Source organism: Aegilops tauschii, chromosome 7 (genome assembly GCF_002575655.3).
Source record: "Aegilops tauschii subsp. strangulata cultivar AL8/78 chromosome 7, Aet v6.0, whole genome shotgun sequence".
NCBI classification, from domain to species: Eukaryota; Viridiplantae; Streptophyta; class Magnoliopsida; order Poales; family Poaceae; genus Aegilops; species Aegilops tauschii.
The window spans coordinates 57167739-57185872 of NC_053041.3; the positions used below are offsets into that span (position 1 = coordinate 57167739).

General features: G+C 42.7%; 2 protein-coding genes across 2 annotated transcripts; one reads left to right on the plus strand and one right to left on the minus strand.

Annotated features, from left to right (window-relative positions):
* Nucleotides 1-1096: 1096 nt before the first annotated feature.
* LOC109771086 (bisdemethoxycurcumin synthase) lies at nt 1097-4867 on the plus strand. The gene is made up of 3 exons (XM_020329798.2): nt 1097-1299; nt 2043-2266; nt 3338-4867. Exons 2-3 carry the CDS (start codon nt 2074-2076, stop codon nt 4336-4338), a joined length of 1194 nt encoding a protein of 397 aa, XP_020185387.1. The 5' UTR covers nt 1097-1299; nt 2043-2073; the 3' UTR covers nt 4339-4867.
* Nucleotides 4868-11284: 6417 nt separating this feature from the next.
* LOC109771085 (very-long-chain 3-oxoacyl-CoA reductase 1) lies at nt 11285-16946 on the minus strand. Its single transcript, XM_020329797.4, has 4 exons — nt 16540-16946; nt 16170-16458; nt 15990-16059; nt 11285-11711 (listed from the first exon to the last, which is right to left on the minus strand). Exons 1-4 carry the CDS (start codon nt 16895-16897, stop codon nt 11451-11453), a joined length of 978 nt encoding a protein of 325 aa, XP_020185386.1. The 5' UTR covers nt 16898-16946; the 3' UTR covers nt 11285-11450.
* Between the last annotated feature and the right edge of the window lie 1188 nt (nt 16947-18134).

Below are 18134 nucleotides of genomic sequence, written 5' to 3' on the forward strand. Positions count from 1 at the left end.
AAAGTACACTCGGTAAATATTCTGACACTTGGTAAAGAGGGCGATTCAGATAGTGTACTGAATGTAAGTGTACCCCTAAACGTATGGCGACTGCCATCATTCAAACCCTTCATAAGTAGATGAGTGAGCCAGCTTACCAAAAATGGACCTAGTTGGGAAGGTGGTCCACTATAATAACTGCGACAAAGGGGTAGTTGTTTCTGTCACGATAGGCATTATTTCATGCTATTAATAGCATGCAAATGCGGATAGGCAGATGGACGCGCGATAATAGAACTAAGCGAGTTTCCTTCTATTACCCTACTGAAGATGCATCCAAGGTTTGGAAGCCCATTTGCTCGCTTTCATATCCTCCATGCACTTAGAGAAAACATTACACGAAAAATGCTGTTGCGAAATGCATGACTTGTTTATTGAATCATTGCATCAACCAGTCGAGATAAAAAGAATTACAATGGAGGTCTAATTTATGCACACGCGTGTGTAGCTGGATGCTGAGCACTGCCATATGCCAAACTATTAATTTCCGCTAAAAAATAAAACTATTAATTAATCTGCAATTATAATGAGAAATAGATAGGGTTAACGAGTGCTAATGCTAACCCAAATCAAACCCTGTTGGCAGCAGGTGGTCACCCAACACGGACGGGTATTAAACGAGACGGATGGACAAGCATTGCTATGAATAGTCGATATATACGGATAGCTGCAACGGATGAAGGAACAAAAGTTAATGAAAACTGACCATGCACCCGTCAATAATTGGGAGGCAGACTACATCCACTTGGTCTCTTTCAAATGATATATACTCATATTTCTTTCATGGAGAAATATTTCTTGCTAATCGGTTTGGATCGGCACTGGAGGGGAAGATAAGATAGTTACCTGACTGAGATATTATCCAAAGATCCAATGTCACATGTGACGCCAAGATTTCCCTATTTATAATCTATTAATTAGAGCCGCATGATTGCGAGGATCCAACGGTCTATATGTCGTGCTATTGCTACACTGGCATAACGTAAAATTCTTATTAATAATGGCTGACAATGGTGTTGTTGGACGTGGAGAGCATTGAGCTACATCTACAAGTCCCATCCCTCGCATCCGCTGTTCAGGGGCCAGCCTTCTCTGCCCCGGTCCTTAAATACTGGTCACCTCCTCCTCCCATCCCTCGCATCTCTCTCGACCCACACAACCATTGTTCAGTCTTCTTCCTCATTTCCTCTCCTCTCCATTCCAGTGAATACTCAACAGATATTCTCAGCTTCGGAAGCGTGCACACAGGCAGGGAAGCAAGTAAGGTCCTACTTGTATATTAATTTGTCTCTTCAACAATGACTAGCAAGAAATGCCTTTTGTAATGTAACATTTTGTGATGAACTTTGAAGATATGATCATTTGGGATACTTACTACAGAAACAATTTAACAAGTTTTTTTTAATCCTTCATGGAGTAGATCGAACTGTATAAAATAGTTTGCATTATACAGTATAACTGAAATGGAGCTTTAACAAGTTTTTTTAATACTTCATGGAGTATATTCGTATAAAATAGTTTCCATACTAATAATATACTAAAATACTTCGTTGAGTATATTAGTATGGAAAAATGGAGCTTTAGTTTAGCTATATGATGAAGCGCATCCATGCAGCAGGCCACTGTCAGCAATAAACATTTTTAAGCCCAACGATCTGACTCTATAACTGAAACGAAAGCGACCAACAAAGAACATTCTTGCAGTTTTTCTTTTTCTTTTGAGCGGCATTCTAGCAGTTAAAACTAGAACAGAAATGCGACAGATTAAAAAACATAACATGGAAACTCTTTTTTTTTGTTAACTATTACCATTATAGACACTACATAGGGCGTAACAAATACGACGACTCTAGCTATTTGTAAGTGTAGTGACATGTAAAGTGCAATTGGGACTCTTGGGATCAAAATTTGGCTAGTTGACGGCTGCAGTAAAAGATGTGGGCCTTTCTTCCCACTTACTTATATCCGTCACCCGCTATAATAAATTTGTCGGTCCTGGTCAGGTACAGGTGGGTGACTGCTCGCATCGACACCATGGCAAACACCACGGCCAACGCTCGCGAGATCCGGCGCTTGCAACGTGCGGATGGACCCGCGGCCATGCTGGCCATCGGCACGGCAAACCCACCAAACTGCGTGTCCCAGGACGAGTACCCCGAGTACTACTTCCGTGTCACCAAGAGCGAGCACCTCGCGGAGAAGCTGACTGACACACTCAAGATAATATGTAAGCTTACGTGCCAACTTCTCCCTCCGTAAGGAAACATACCACCTTTTAGGTCACTGGTCTACTGATCTCAGGCTGCCGGTACTGAATGTATCATAGGTAGTAATATTATGCATGTCAATTAGACAATTTTAACGAGGTGATATAGAATTAATTGAAGAAAAAAAGGGTTAAGTATCATATTATGATACCGTATCATATTAAATGATGTGTGCTACTATGTGTAATGCATGACAAATAAATGAACTATCCTATGATACTGTAATAGCATATGATAGTATGCACTACGGATGTACTATCATATACTAATATCATATGCATGATACTACTATATGATACTTTTCATTACAACGAGCCTAAAAGATTTATATTGAAATACAGTATATTAATTTGCATATTACAAATCACACCTCCATATATCATTTGACTCTCAAGGCCTGCTACTCCCTCCTTTCCGGTTTATAGGGCTTATCTCAAAATTTTCATTTTTCCAATTTAAAGGGCTCATCTCCATCTCCTTTTGAGATTTCGAGGCGCATTAAATCTTCGCATGCAAGAATTAGAAAGAAACTCACCAATGCATGTAATGCTACTACTCATCTAGTGGCCAAGCATGCATGCACTGCAGTTAATCCTAATTAATGCATCAATTTAGTTTGATTAGTTTTGTAAAGCACGAGATACATTTCACCACTCACCATGTGCCTTAGGCTGGTCATAGTGGGGAGTAACTTAGAGTAGTAACATGCATATATTACTAGTCTATGTTACTACCCCTATAGTGCATAGTATTATAGATTAGTATCATAGATGGTCTCATTTATTGTCATGCATGACATATAGTAGCATCACATTTATTATGTTACGGTATTTACCTATGTTACTATAATCATCTCTCTCTCTTCTTTAATTGTCTGCCACATAACCATGTTTGCGAGTCCCAAGTGCATGATACTACTTATGTTACCCCACTATGACCATCCGTTGATGAGATTTCAGATTTGAGCCCTACCGAAAAGGAGGGAGTATATATGTTTCCCTGTCCTAATTTTAATTAATTAATTAAATCAGGCGCGCTAACGGGGAACGAGAGGCGTTTCATTTACAACACGGAGAAAATGTTGAGCGCCCACCCCGAGTTCCTCGACCGCGCATTGCCGTCCCTCGAACAACGCCTCGCCATCGTTGCGGCCGCCGCTCCAGAGCTCCTTGCAGCAGCCGCGACCAAGGCCATCGCCATTTGGGGGCGTCCAGCCACCGACATCACCCACCTCATCGTGGTCACCAACTCCGGAGCCGGAGCCCCAAGCGCTGACGTCCACTTGGCTACTCTTCTGGGCCTCCACCACAATGTCCGCCGCACGGTTCTCCACCTCAACGGCTGCTTCGCCGGCTGTTCTGCTCTGCGCTTGGCAAAGGACCTTGCCGAGAACAACCGCGGCGCGCGCGTCCTCGTGGCCTGCGTCGAGCTCATGAGTGTCGCCGGCTTCCGTGGCCCCGACCTAAGTGAAGACAGCGTCAACAACCTCATCAGAAACACAGTGTTCGGTGATGGCGCCGGCGCGGTGATCGTCGGTGCCGACCCCGTGGAGCCCGTCGAGCGCCCGCTCTTTGAGATGGTGTCCGCATCACAGACCGTGGTACCCAACACCTTGCAACTGCTGTCGACGGAGCTCAAGACCTACGGCCTCGATGGAAATGTTTCCACCAAACTGCCAAAACTGGTGGCAGACAGCATCAAGCAGTGTCTACTTGATTCGTTCGGTCCGCTTGGCATCGAGGTCAAATGGAATGACCTCTTCTGGGCGGTGCACCCTGGTGCCATTGCCATCTTGGACAAGATTGACAGGGTTCTCCTGTTGGAGCCCGGGAAGCTGATGGCCAGCCGGACCGTTGCGCGAGAGTATGGGAACATGCTTAGCGCGACCATCATCTTCGTGCTCGATGAGCAACGTCGTCGAATGGAGGAGGAAGGAGAGTGGGCTGAGTGGGGGGCCATGGTGGGGTTTGGACCGGGTTTTACCATGGAGACAATGGTGCTTCAGGCCACCAGCAACCTCAAGAAAAAATAATTAGCACTTCATTCTGCTACAATAAGGCTATACCAGCATTCATGTTATTATCCGTATCGATCCTTCAAATTTGGTGAGGCGTTTCAGAAATGACTACTATCTGTCGAAACAAAGTGAAGCAGGTGGAGACAAAAATATCCTGGCAAAAAGTGAAGAAGAAGATGGAGCGCCTGTGACCGAAGAAGAAGTTCCTTCCTTTTGGCTTATCGCTGTTCTTGCTCTTGCAGCTCCTGTTTACCTATCTTCAGTGGTTGGTCTGTAGTAATAGCTATGTTTATGTGCTCATGCTGTCGCTGGACTCGCTGGCTGTCTGTAGTAGTATAAGAAACATCTTAAATGTTGCTTCTCCTTTCCTGGGTACTACCAGCTGATGGTGGTCTGGAGCTCTTGTTGAGCTTCGCTTAGACCATGATCAGCTTGTCTGTCTAGGTGCCCCAGGGATATCCTAGTTTCTGTTTGTTTCCTGTGTAGTCGTTGTAACAAGACAATGGTGTTTTCTGATAATGGAGATCTTTTATCGAAAAATAAATCTAACGAAAGAAAGTACTCCCTCCGATCCAAAATTTGGGGAGGGAGTAATCATGTTCATAAGGTACGGTGTTGTGAGAATGCTAGCGACGTGTAAGATACAAGCAATCAAGGTTTACGATTTTGAAGTGCAAAAAAATTCGCTCACCCTCGAAATGATCAAATTTCTGAAATTTTCAAAATTATTTTAGACAAATCAACGAATTTTTTGTTTGAATTTGAATAATTGTAAATAACAATGTAGCACATAATTAATGTAGCTTTATATCGAACCTGATGGTTAGTCCGTTTTTAGTAAGCACTTGGCCACAGTTCGAATCTTGGCTTTTTTTTTGCAGAAAATGTGCATTAGGTGCAAAAATAATTAAAATGTTTGTGCAACATGATACAAACTCTAGACCTAAAAGTTGGAAAAATTATTCTACCACGCGCTACTGAAACCCATGTAAATTATAACTGATCTATATCTTCTTTTTTACGTAGAAATTCGAACCAGCCGAAATTTCATGAACGAAAGACGAAAATTTTGCCCACCCTCGAAATTGTCGAAATTTCGGACGTAATTTTAAACCTTGCAAGCAACAATTATAAGGATGCAAATTCACAGGGGCATGCAGCTTTCAAGCCCTACCCGACCGCGCGATTGCCTCATGATTCGTGAAGTAGTTGGATCCCGCATGAGGGCACAGTAAGTTTTAAGTTTCAACCGTTAAAACTTAAAAGGAAGTTAAACTCGTGACCTCTATTATTGTGATGTACACATCCATTTTATTTAAATGAAACCAGTATGCAGTACAAAAGTAATAAACATCAAGAAAGTAGCCACAACGAACACACAGAAATGTACGAATACACGCATATTCTATTATTAGACCACCATCTAAATACATAAACGTAGCATGTGACACCATCATCCGGCATTTGCATGTAGCGGTAAGGACCATGTACACATTCATCCCGTAGCTCTGTAAATGACCTATAAAAAGTTTGAAATCTTGTTTTTGTTAAAAACACAACCAACTCAATAATTCCATATTGCCCAACATAGAATGAACATCCCGTCCTAGATACGCGCTTTCAATTTAGGATGGACCTTGACAAACTTGTTTCCTAGCAAATCCGTTATGCTAGTTGCTACTTCTTGAGCTTGCGTTGGTTTTTCTCTTGAAGAGTAAAGGGTGATGCAGCAAAATAGAGATAAGTATTTCCCTCAGTTTGAGAACCAAGGTATCAATCCAGCAGGAGACAACGCACAAATCACCGAATGCCTGCACAAACAATCAAACAATTTGCACCCAATGCGATAAAGCGGTTGTCAATTCCTTCACGGTTTACTTGCAAAAGTGAGATCTGATATAGATAGATAAGCGATAAAGTAAATATTTTAGGTATTTTTGGTTTATAGATCGAAAAGTAAAAGATTGCAAAATAGTAGATCGGAAACTTATATGATGGAAAATAGACCCGGGGGTCATAGGTTTCACTAAAGGCTTCTCTCGAGATAGAAAATAATACGGTGGGTGAACAAATTACTGCCGAGCAATTGATAGAAAAGTGCAAAGTTATGACGATATCTAAGGCAATGATCATGAATATAGGCATCACGTCCATGTCAAGTAGACCGAAACGATTCTGCATCTACTACTATTACTCCACACATCGACCGCTATCCAGCATGTATCTAGAGCATTAAGTTCATAAAGAACGGAGTAACGCATTAAGTAAGATGGCATGATGTAGAGGAATTAACTCAAGCAATATGACGAAAACCCCATATTTTTATCCTCGATGGCAACAATACAATACGTGCCTTGTTGCCCCTACTGTCATTGGGAAAGGACACCGCAAGATTGAACCCAAAGCTAAGCACTTCTCCCATGGCAAGAAAAACCAATCTAGTTGGCCAAACCAAACCGATAGTTCGAAGAGAATTACAAAGATATCAAATCATGCATAAAAGAATTCATAGAAGATTCAAATAATGTTCATAGATAAGCTGATCATAAATCCACAATTCATCGGAAGAAGATCGAGGAGAACATGGTATTGAGAATCAAAGAGAGAGAGGAAGCCATCTAGCTACTAGCTATGGGCCCGTAGGTCTGTGGTAAACTACTCACGCTTCATCGGAAGGGCAATAGAGTTGATGTAGAAGGCCTACGTGATCGAATCCCCCTCCGGTAGGGTGCCGAAAAAGGTCCCTAGATGGGATCTCACGGGTACAGAAGGTTGCGGCCGTGGAAAAGTGTTTTCGTGGATGCCTCTGGTGGTTTGGGGATATTTGGGAATATATATAGGCAAAAGAATTAGGTCAGGAGGTGCATGAGGAGCCCACAAGGGTGGGGGCGCGCCCTACCCCCTGGGCGCGCCCTCCGTCCTTGTGGCCGCCTCGTGGCTCCTCCGACTTCATCTCCAAGTCTCCTGGTTGTCTTCTGGTCCAAAAAAAATCATCGCGAAGGTTTAATGCCGTTTAGACTCCGTTTGGTATTCCTTTTCTGCGAAACTCAAAAACAAGGGAAAAATAAAAACTGGCACTGGGCTCTAGGTTAATAGGTTAGTCCCAAAAATAATATAAAATAGCATATTAATGCATATAAAACATCCAAAACAAATAATATAATAGCATGAAATAATCAAAAATTATAGATACGTTGCAGACGTATCAAGCATCCCCAAGCTTAATTCCTACTCGTCCTCGAGTAGGTAAATGATAAAAACAGAATTTTTGATGTGGAATGCTACCTAACATATTTATTCTTGTAATTTTCTTTATTGTGGCATGAATTTTCAGATCCATAAGATTCAAAACAAAAGTTTAATATTGACATAAAAATAATAATACTTCAAGCATACTAACAAGGCAATTATGTCTTCTCAAAATAACATGGCCAAAGAAAGCTTATCCCTACAAAATCATATAGTCTGGCTATGCTCCATCTTCATCACATAAAATGTTAAAATCATGCACAACCCCGATGACAAGCCAAGCAATTGTTTCATACTTTTGATGTTCTCAAACTTTTTCAACTTTCACGCAGTACATGAGCGTGAGACATAGACATAGCACTATAGGTGGAATAGAATATGGTGGTTGTGGAGAAGACAAAAAGAAGGAGATAGTCTCACATCAACTAGGCGTATCAACGGGCTATGGAGATGCCCATAAATAGATATCAATGTGATTGAGTAGGGATTGCCATACAACGGATGCACTAGAGCTATAAGTTTATAAAAGCTCGAAATAAAACTAAGTGGGTGTGCATCCAACTTGCTTCCTCATGAAGACCTAGGGCAATTTGAGGAAGCCCATAGTTGGAATACACAATCCAAGTTCTATATTGAAAAATTCCCACTAGTATATGGAAGTGACAACATAGGAGATTCTCTATCATGAAAATCATGGTGCTACTTTGAAGCACAAGTGTGGTAAAAAGATAGTAACATTGCCCCTTCTCTCTTTTTCTCTCATTTTTTTTCTTTTTTTGGGCCTTCTTTTTTTTTGGCCTTTTCTCTTTTTTTTCCTCACATGGGACAATCCTCTAATAATGGAGATCATCACACTTTTATTTACTTACAACTCAAAAATTACAACTCAATACTAGAACAAAATATGACTATATATGAATGCCTCCGGCGGTGTACCGGGATGTGCAATGAATCAAGGGCGACATGTATAAAAAATGATGAAAGGTGGCTTTGCCACAAATACGATGTCAACTACATGATCATGCAAAGCAATATGACAATGGTGATGCATGTCATAATAAACGGAACGGTGGAAAGTTGCATGGCAATATATCTCGGAATGGCTATGGAAATGCCATAATAGGTAGGTATGGTGGCTGCTTTGAGGAAGCTATATGGTGGGTGTATGGTACCGGCGAAAGTTGCGCGGCACTAGAGAGGCTAGCAATGGTGGAAGGGTGAGAGTGCGTATAATCCATGGACTCAACATTAGTCATAAAAAACTCACATACTTATTGCAAAAATCTATTAGTCATCGAAACAAAGTACTACACGCATGCTCCTAGGGGGATAGATTGGTAGAAAAAGACCATCGCTCGTCCCCGACCGCCACTCATAAGGAAGACAATCAAAAAATATCTCATGCTCCAACTTCGTTATATAACGGTTCACCATACGTGCATGCTACGGGACTCACAAACCTTAACACAAGTATTTATCAAATTCACAAGTACTCACTAGCATGGCTCTAATATCACCATCCTCATATCTCAAAACAATCATAAGGAATCAAACTTCTCATAGTATTCAATGCACTTTATATAAAAGTTTTTATTATATCCCTCTTGGATGCCTATCATATTGGGACTAAATTTATAACCAAAGAAAATTACCATGCTGTTTAAAGACTCTCAAAATAATATAAGTGAAGCAAGAGAGTTCATCAATTTCTATAAAATAAAATCACCATCGTGCTCTAAAAAGATATAAGTGAAGCACTAGAGCAAAATTGCCTAGCTCAAAAGATATAAGTGAACACTACTGCAGGATGGTCCAAACGCGACACTACGATTAGAGACCCTTCGACGAAACTGTGTGCGATGCCATAATCGCAGACGATGATGTAAAAAAACGTCAAAAAAGGTGCAAAACGTTTGCGATGACGGATGCATCAAACACGGTTCAGATTTTAGTTGCGTGTGCGATGAAGGGCATACGGTTCAGTTCACTTAATTGTTTGGGATGAGGAGGAATAAAAGAAACGGGGAGCCAGATGAAGGCGTGTGCGATATATAGCATACGGTTCTAAGTGGCTCATTGAAGCAGAGATGTTGTCCTGCAGAACATCTTTTGAAGAACGCACCTATATATGAGTCAGATTGTTAAACGTCGCAATCTATGAGAGTAGGGTTTTCTCTAGTAAACTCATGAAAGGTCTCAGAGTATGACGCATAAGCTTCACCCGCGGGGAAGACCCACGGTAGCCACGTATCGGTCAAGGCTTTATGTGAAACTAGATTCGCAGAAAACTTGCAGTTCAAGGCCCAGTCCACTATTCAAGTTGCTTACTAGTGTAGCATAGAGTTCTAGGTGGAAGTTCAACTTAACAGTCTCCACTGCAGTACCGGTATATAAAACAGTGTTTTGGAACCAAAGGCAAATTTTGTGTGCCTCTGAGATCTGGTGGGGGATTGTTGGAATTTTGACTATTTTGGGCCAGCCCAATAGCAGTTTCAGAAATTCCTAATAAATCCTAGAGGCCCACGCAGCCCATTCGTGCAAGGCAAGAGGTGGAACTAAAGTTTAGTCCCACATTGCTAGTTTAGAAGGAGTTGGACCTCCTTATAGGGGAGGATGTTTCCCCACATGTATGAGCATGAGAACAAGAGGGACATTCACGCGCGCTCCTCCTCCGCCGCCCGCCTCGCCTCGCCTCGCCTCGGCTCGGCTCGGCTCGGCTCGGGTTGTGGGAATGAGCCGAGGCGATGTCTAAATTTTTGCCACGCACGACGGGTATACGAACGGTCACACGGGAGCTGAAACATTTTGCTGTAGTGGAGATTGATTACGAACGGCGCACCTCTTCGCCTGCAGGTCGTGACAGTAGGCCTCCGAAACTTCACCTCTTTGAGTCATGTACGGGAGAAGGGTGATAAGGTTTTTGGGGAGCGCTCTGCGCGACTACTGACTCCTTCATCACAGACACCCCAGACTCCGACGACTACTTCCCCGACGTCGACAACCTCCTCGAGGACACCGACCCCAAGTCCAGTGCTACTGCTGCTGCGGTCACGTATGTGTTCCTCTCCTTTCTGTTCGAGGTCTTGCCACAGTCCCTTGTTCTGGTGTTTGTCCTAGATATGTTAGGTTCTACTTTATATATGGAACCTGCCCTACTGTCTTCTCTAGATAAGCTTGATTACAGTTCATATATGCAGACATTGTTTAGCTTCTCTCTGTCAGAACGCATGACTTATTTTATCTCTACTATATTAGTCATGCTTTATCTAGTATTTCTGTTAATATAATCATTTGGTAAATTGCTCATATTTCCAACACTGTCATACCATAACAGCTCTTGTAATTATAGGACAGTACTAGATTATTTAAGGTGCACACAAACAAATGATGCAAGCCAATTAGCTGACATTGTGTCACCATGCGATGGAGCCCTTGCTTAGAGCATGGTTAATAGTATAACCAACAGCTAGCTATACGATGTTGCCATGTTATATAGAGGCATCACTTATAGCCACTCATACAATAAGGTCAGCTATAAGACTGGCTATAAGAGTCCTATTTTTTTCATCTTTTATCTATCTCTTTCTTGCTGCAGACGATGTATACATGCACGACGGCTGCACCATGGCCAATCCAACCGTATGCATGCACCTTATGATGTGCATATATGGACTGATTGGGCGTTCGTGCACAAATCGTACCCAAAGCATCGTGTGCATAGCAGCGTTATTATTCATATTTATTGTATTGGCCTAGAAATACGCATATAGTTAGGCTCTTGCATGAGAGCTTATGCCCCTCACTTTTTCATGTCTCTTTTCTCCGCATAGGCAAAATTATCATGTAAGCGGGCTATAAGCCTACTATTGTACTTGCTCTTATGACCTTGGCAGATGCATGGCCCTCTGTTGAAGGGTCTCGCGGAAGCAAAGCACAACGAGGATGCGGCCGGGCACAAATTGGTTGAAGCACATCTGCAGCCGATGGCCCAAGTTGGGCAGGCAAAACGGGTAACGGTGCCCAATACAGCGTGCAGCTGCACCGGCATACGCGTCTGGCGTTGGCATGACCACCTGCGACACGTAGCCTCCCCACGTTACCATGCTAACCACCATCTTTGTGTCCACATATAGCGGGGCCTGCACCACACACATGCCATATTAGTAGTGTGATTTCTGTCAATTAATTAATCTCATTATATACTAAGTACGAGTAGAAGCTAAAGGAATCCTAACCATGCCGACTATAGCGTTAGTATCACGGCCTATATGCACGATGGGTATGAGTTGAGGAAGTAGTTTTTATTATACTTGCTAAAACATCGTGGGAATGAAGCTAAAGGCAACTTTCTTGATATTGTGAAAGAATTTCTTAAGTGCATCATCTAAATATTGATAATTTTATAATAGATGTTTAGTTGGAACATCGCTTAGTTTGTTACATGGACATGTCGTTAATTTATCTTTTTTGTTATCAATTTACATTGCAAAAATGGACTTTAATTATTCAATAATTATTTTTGTGTTATATTGTTTGTACATATGAAATTTAACATGTAACTTTTGCAAACTATTTCAAGAGCCCGTGGCAACGCACAGGCACTCTACTAGTTAGTAGTGTGATTTCTGTCAATTAATTAATCTCATTATATACTAAGTACGAGTAGAAGCTAAAGGAATCCTAACCATGCCGACTATAGCGTTAGTATCACGGCCTATATGCATGCCAAGAGGTATATACATAAACTAGGGACCACGATATCCACCTAATGTTCGGTCTGGAGACCTTCCTCAAGCCGAACCAAAGGTTCGGCACGGGAGAAGCGATCAATCGAACAAAATCATTCGATGCGATCTGCCTGTAGCCCGAACCCCCGAGGCCCTGACATCACAACTAGATGCCCAAGCCGAACCAAAGGTTCTTCAAGGGAGAAGCAATCAATCACACAAAATCATTTGATGCGATCTGCTTGTAGCCCGAACCCCCGTGGCCGTGACATCGCAACTAGATGCCCCCCCCCCCCCCCAAAAAAAAGAAAGCCTAGTTTTCTACTAATCCAAAAGCCATAGCTAGTACTTAGACATGACTTTAAGTTCGTAAAACAAAATACAAATGAAAACCAATGATTTGTATATAAAAAACCGTCAAGTTCAACATGAATTTGATAAAAAAAAGGCTTAAAACAATATATTTTTTAAAGGCACTTAGAGTAGAAAAAATGTCATGCATGAAAATTTACAAAAAATTGTCATCAAACTTAGTTTCCATTGTGCTTCATGATATGATGCAAAAAAGGAGGAACGAAAATTGTAAAAAAAGAGTGCCATGATAACAAAATTGCCATAGTGTGTTCAAATTTACTATGTCGTTCAAAAAAATTTGAAATGTGCCATGGTGCAAAAAATAAAAATTCTGACGCTATGAAAATAAATTGCCAGTAAAATAAAATAGAATTGCCATGATAGATAACAGAAAACAAGATACCATGGGTTGTTTTTAGTAACATTTGCCATGGTTCAAAGAAAAAATTGACATGGTCGATGAAAAAATAAATATGCCACCATATTTAAAAGCAAAAGATGACATACTCAAGATTTTCTTTTCAATGGCTGAAAAAATAGTCATGGCAATTTGCTTTTGTACAAGGTGGCAATTTTTTTAATTAAAGAGTACCATTTTTTAGTAATAATTGCCATGTTTCACAAAGTAAATTTACCATGGTCCATGGAAAAGATTCTTCATGAACGATGGAAAAGTACATTTGCCATGGATGTAAAGTACATTTGTCACGGAAAAAAAGGATGAGTTTATTTTGCGGGGAAATAAAAGGATGAAGTTGCCATGGGAAAGTTAAAAAGTAAATTTATAATGAGTGATAAAAAGTAAGTTTGCCATGGAGAATATAGTAAAATATGCCATGGCAAAACAAAGTAAAAATTTCCATTTAGTTAAAAGTGAAGTTTTCATGGCAAAGAAAGAGTAAAAAAATTGCCATGGCAAAAGTAGAGTAAAAATTTGCCGTGAAAAATGAAGTAAATTTCCAGGTCAAAATAAAGTAAAATTTTGACATGTAAATTGCCTTGGCAAAAATAGAGTAGAAGTTTCCATGGGAAAGAGAGTAAAAATTTTCTATTTAAAATGAAGTAAATTTGCCATGGCAATAAAAGTAAATTTACCATGCTACAAAAGTAATTTTTACATGTTCTTAAAAGGTAAAATGTTATCAAGATCAAAATTTCCTACATTTGTCATGGGACTATTCTAAGAAAATGTTTCAAATTTTGCTATAATGTATGAGACACACTTCACCATGGTATGCTTAGTGAACTAGAACTTGTAGGGGTATATTAAAAATAAGAAGAAAAAATTACCATAACATATGCATATATTAAGAACTGTAATTGTATTCTTATTATAATTTTCATGATTTATTTAAGAAAAAAAATGCCATGAATAAAAAATAAATTTTTCCATGATACGATTTATTTTCCATGGAACATGAATTTAACTTGCCAGGGTCCATAAATTAAGTTTGTCATGGTCGACAAAGTAATTTTGCCATGTTAGAGTAATTAAAAAATATACTACAAATGATTCTTTAGTAATATTGCGGTGGCACATGAAGTAATATTGCCAGGTGTGGGAAAAGGAATTTTCCATGGTCAATGAATTAAATTTGCCATGATATTAAAAATGAAATTTTCATGGCGCATGAAGTAAATTTGCCATCATAATAAAAATGAAATTGCCATGGTGCATGAAGTAAATTTGCCTACATTTCGCATATGACCATTACAAACAATTATCTAAAATCTGCCATGGTTTTTAACACACAGTGATCTCAAAATTGCCTTGTGAATGAACAAAAATAATCCAAATTTACCATGGCACCACTATACGACATGTTAATTGACATGGAAAAAGTGCCAAGGTGTGGGAATTCTCAAAGAAGTACAATAGCAAAACAATTCTCTTAAAGTTACCATGATTAATCTGGTCATCGTCAACCTACAAGTTGAATGGAAAAAAAATCCATGGTATGAAATAAATTTGCCATGCTACAAAGTAAGTTTCCCTTGTTCTTAAAAAGGCAAAGTGTTAGGAAGAGCAAAATTTCAGAATAACAATTAGCCATGGTATTGGCAAAGGGCTAATTTGACACGATCTACATTACTACATACTAAGAATCACCATACTGTTGTAAAAACTGGCTACATGGCTAAATTTGCCATGATCATTGATTCATGTGTGTGTAGATCTTTTTCTCTCCTACAAAATTTCGGACAATGTGCAGCCATATGAAAGCCAATGTGTAAAAAAGCCATTTTCCGCACCATTTCTGTGAATGTACAGACATACGAAAGCCGACGTGTAAAATTAGCCATTTCCGCTACAAAATTCCAGCGTAAACCCATTTCTGCACCAGGCTAGGAAACTAAAAAGGTGGTGTAGGAAACGGTACCTAAATCGCCAAACATCAACCATTGCAGCGTCCCATGCCCATGCTAGCACTAAACCGCAACAAACATACTTCGTTAATGGATCCTACCATTTTATTTGATTTTTAAGTTCAATGCTTCATGATGGCCATAGTTGCATCAGTTTAGAACATGTAGGGAGAAAAACAGTAAGTGCATCTCCAACAGCCACGCTATATAAGTGTCGCGCTGAAAATTTTTGGTTTTTTGCGCGCGCGCAACCGCTCCGGGAGCTCCAGCTCCAGTAGGTTATTATTGTACAAGTAGGTTACAGTTGGACTTATAGTTGTATTGTGTTTAGATAGGATATGGAGTCGTGTCCAAGTAGGGCGGTAACTCCGTGCTAACTCCTGCGGCAGCAACTGCATAGGCACGCAGGGGGGAGCCGGCGTCGTGTGCCGGAGCCCAGGCGGCCAGGGTGTGTTATTGTAGCGGTGTCATGGGGAGGAGCGCCCGTAGTCAGGCCCCGGGGATGTAGCCATGATGAATCTCGTTAACAAATCTCAGTGTCGTGCCCGTGTGATTGCTTGGTCTCGATATATCGACTGTTGCCTTGGATTTATTTTAACACTCTCGAGGTCGCCGCGAGACCTGCTATCGGTGCACACGGCTGAGGCGCTGGTCGTCGGGCGGAGCAGGGAGCGGGCACGGCATGCGGCGGAGGCATGGAGAGGGTGCGACGAGCCATGGAGGCAGAGAGCGGCACGTGAGATAAGGAAAACGCTCGTCGGAAAATGATGACGAGCACTTGTATTGTTCCGAGATTCATGCTAACTGATCCACTCGTGAAAACAAGCGTTCAGGGTGAGACGCCAGAAACCTGACGTTGGCGCGGTGTCATACTACACCTATGAAAATTTATTTACTGATTTAACGTAATCAGCCAGGAGAAGGATTTGGATTAGAGACTGGGGGAGGGAGGGAGAGTTTGTTAGAAACCTGACACTGCACATCGATTCCTTTGCCCGTGTATTCAACGTAGAGGCTCCTGGAGAACTGAGCAACGTACCTGCTCCAGATATATACACATGCAGAAAAAGCAAGCTTGTCACTCTCAGTGGCTATTGTGCTCTATATGGACCAGCAAAACGGACATAGTAAAATAGGAGTATTACGTACTGTTTGCTGGCGCCATAGACGGAGTAGAGCGGGTAGGAGGGCAGCGCCTCCGCGGCGCCGGAGCCGATGTTGACGATGGCGCCCCTCCCCCGCTCCACCATGCCGGGCAGCACGGCCGCTGTCACCTCCGTCATCGCCCACAGGTTCACCCGTACCATCCTCACCCACGCCTCCGCATCGGCCTCGTGCAGGTAAACCGCGCCTGGCTTCGCCACCCCGGCGTTGTTCACCAGCACCCCCACCTCCAACCCCGCCACCGCCTCCCGGAGCCGCCCCATCGCCTCGTCCCCTGCCAGAAAACGCGACCGATCAGCACGGCCTTGGTCGAACTGCACGATCTTGGTGTGTGAGTCATGCACTGGTGCTGCACCTTGAGGAGTGGAGACGAGGGAGAAGTCAAACTGCACGGTCTTGGTCAGCACGCCGTGTGCACTGGAGACGGTATCGGAGACGTCCTGGAGCGCGGCGGGATCGCGGCCGACGAGCACGAGGTTGAGGCCGCGCCGCGCGAGCTCCACGGCCATGGAGCGGCCGATGCCGGACGTCGGTCCGGTGACGACGGCCCACGCCCCGTAGCTGCGGCGGAGGTCCTTGGGCTGGCACAGGCAGAGCGCGAGGCCAGAGATGTGGAAGAGGCGGCACGCGAAGGCGGCGACGTAGAGGGCGCCGAGGATGGCCAGCGAGAAGAACCATGGCTCCGGCTGCCGGAGGCACGCGTCGGTGTCCATCTCCACTCTCTCTCTCTCTCTCTCTCTCTCTCTCTCTCTCTCTCTCTCTCTTTCTTCCTTCGCTGCGTGTGCTAGTTAAGTGCGTGTCGCGGATTTAAATTCTAGGCCCATTCCCCGGCAGCCAATCAGGTGCCAGGGCCACGTCGGTGGTGCTCGTGGTGCGCGCGGCCCACGGGCTCGTGGTCGTGGTCGAGGGGCATGGGACCAATCCCCTTGGGTTAGATCAACAGTCATCAACTTGTGCGGTTTGCATTCATAATTTTCATTAATTTGCAATGGGGTCCGTCTACGTCCACAAGCCCTATTTTGTTGACCCATTCTTTTACGTTGTACTCCCTCCGTCCAGAAATACTTGTCATAGAAATAGATGTATCTAGACGTATTTTAGTTATAGATACATCTATTTCCATCCATTTCTGCGACAAGTAATTCCGGACGAAGGGAGTAGCTTAGAACATCTCTAGCAGACCCCGCAAAATACCAACCCGCATAAGTCATTTGCAGTTCGCGGAAAAGTGCATAGGCAGTCCAGCGCGGGCGAGGTCAGATTCAGACCCCGCAAAATAGACCCGTAAAAAAGGATATTCGGTGAATATGCTTTTTTACGGGTCGGCTACGCGGGGTCTGCTCGGGCACCGCGTCGACCCGCAAACTGAAGACGCCCAATTATCGAAATTGTCATCGGTTCCGACAAATAAGTTCATATTCAAACAATAGAACAAAGTTCACGCGCAAATAAAAGCTTAAGTTTTATAGGACAAACGCAAAAGAGGGTCTTGCAAAAGTGACGACCACATCCGGCATCATCTTGGTCGATCTTCACTCCGCGCCATCGAGTCCATGGAGTTCATCAGAACCACCGAATCCACCTCCGGCGCTTGTTCCAACTCCCGCACCGAAATCATCGACATTGGTACCAAACCCCGCTGAGAAAACATCTCCGACACTGTAGCACGCACTGGCCGACGCAACCATTCTCCTCTTCAAGATTTCTCTTCATGCCATTTTTTGGTGAGGTCATCCATGTCATTGCGGTTCATTGTCATGATCTTGTTCTCTTCGGCGAGCAACTTGGGCATGGCTTTGTTTTCAGCGGCACGTGCTCTCCTCTCCTTAATGGCCGCTTTGCGCAGCTCCTCTTCCTTGAGCAATTGCCATTTTTCTTGCTTCTCCTTTGCTTTCTTCTCGGCCAACTCTTTCTTGATCTCCAACGACTTAAGTAACATCAACTCATTTG

Coding starts and splice junctions, on each gene's coding strand:
- LOC109771086 (XM_020329798.2), top strand. CDS start 2,074: ATGGCAAACACCACGGCCAACGCTCGCGAGATCCGGCGCTTGCAACGT. Junction 2,267..3,337: donor TGACACACTCAAGATAATAT/GTAAGCTTACGT, acceptor TAATTAAATCAG/GCGCGCTAACGGGGAACGAG.
- LOC109771085 (XM_020329797.4), bottom strand. CDS start 16,897: ATGGACACCGACGCGTGCCTCCGGCAGCCGGAGCCATGGTTCTTCTCG. Junction 16,459..16,539: donor CCTCGTCTCCACTCCTCAAG/GTGCAGCACCAG, acceptor GTTTTCTGGCAG/GGGACGAGGCGATGGGGCGG. Junction 16,060..16,169: donor GTCTATGGCGCCAGCAAACA/GTACGTAATACT, acceptor TATCTGGAGCAG/GTACGTTGCTCAGTTCTCCA.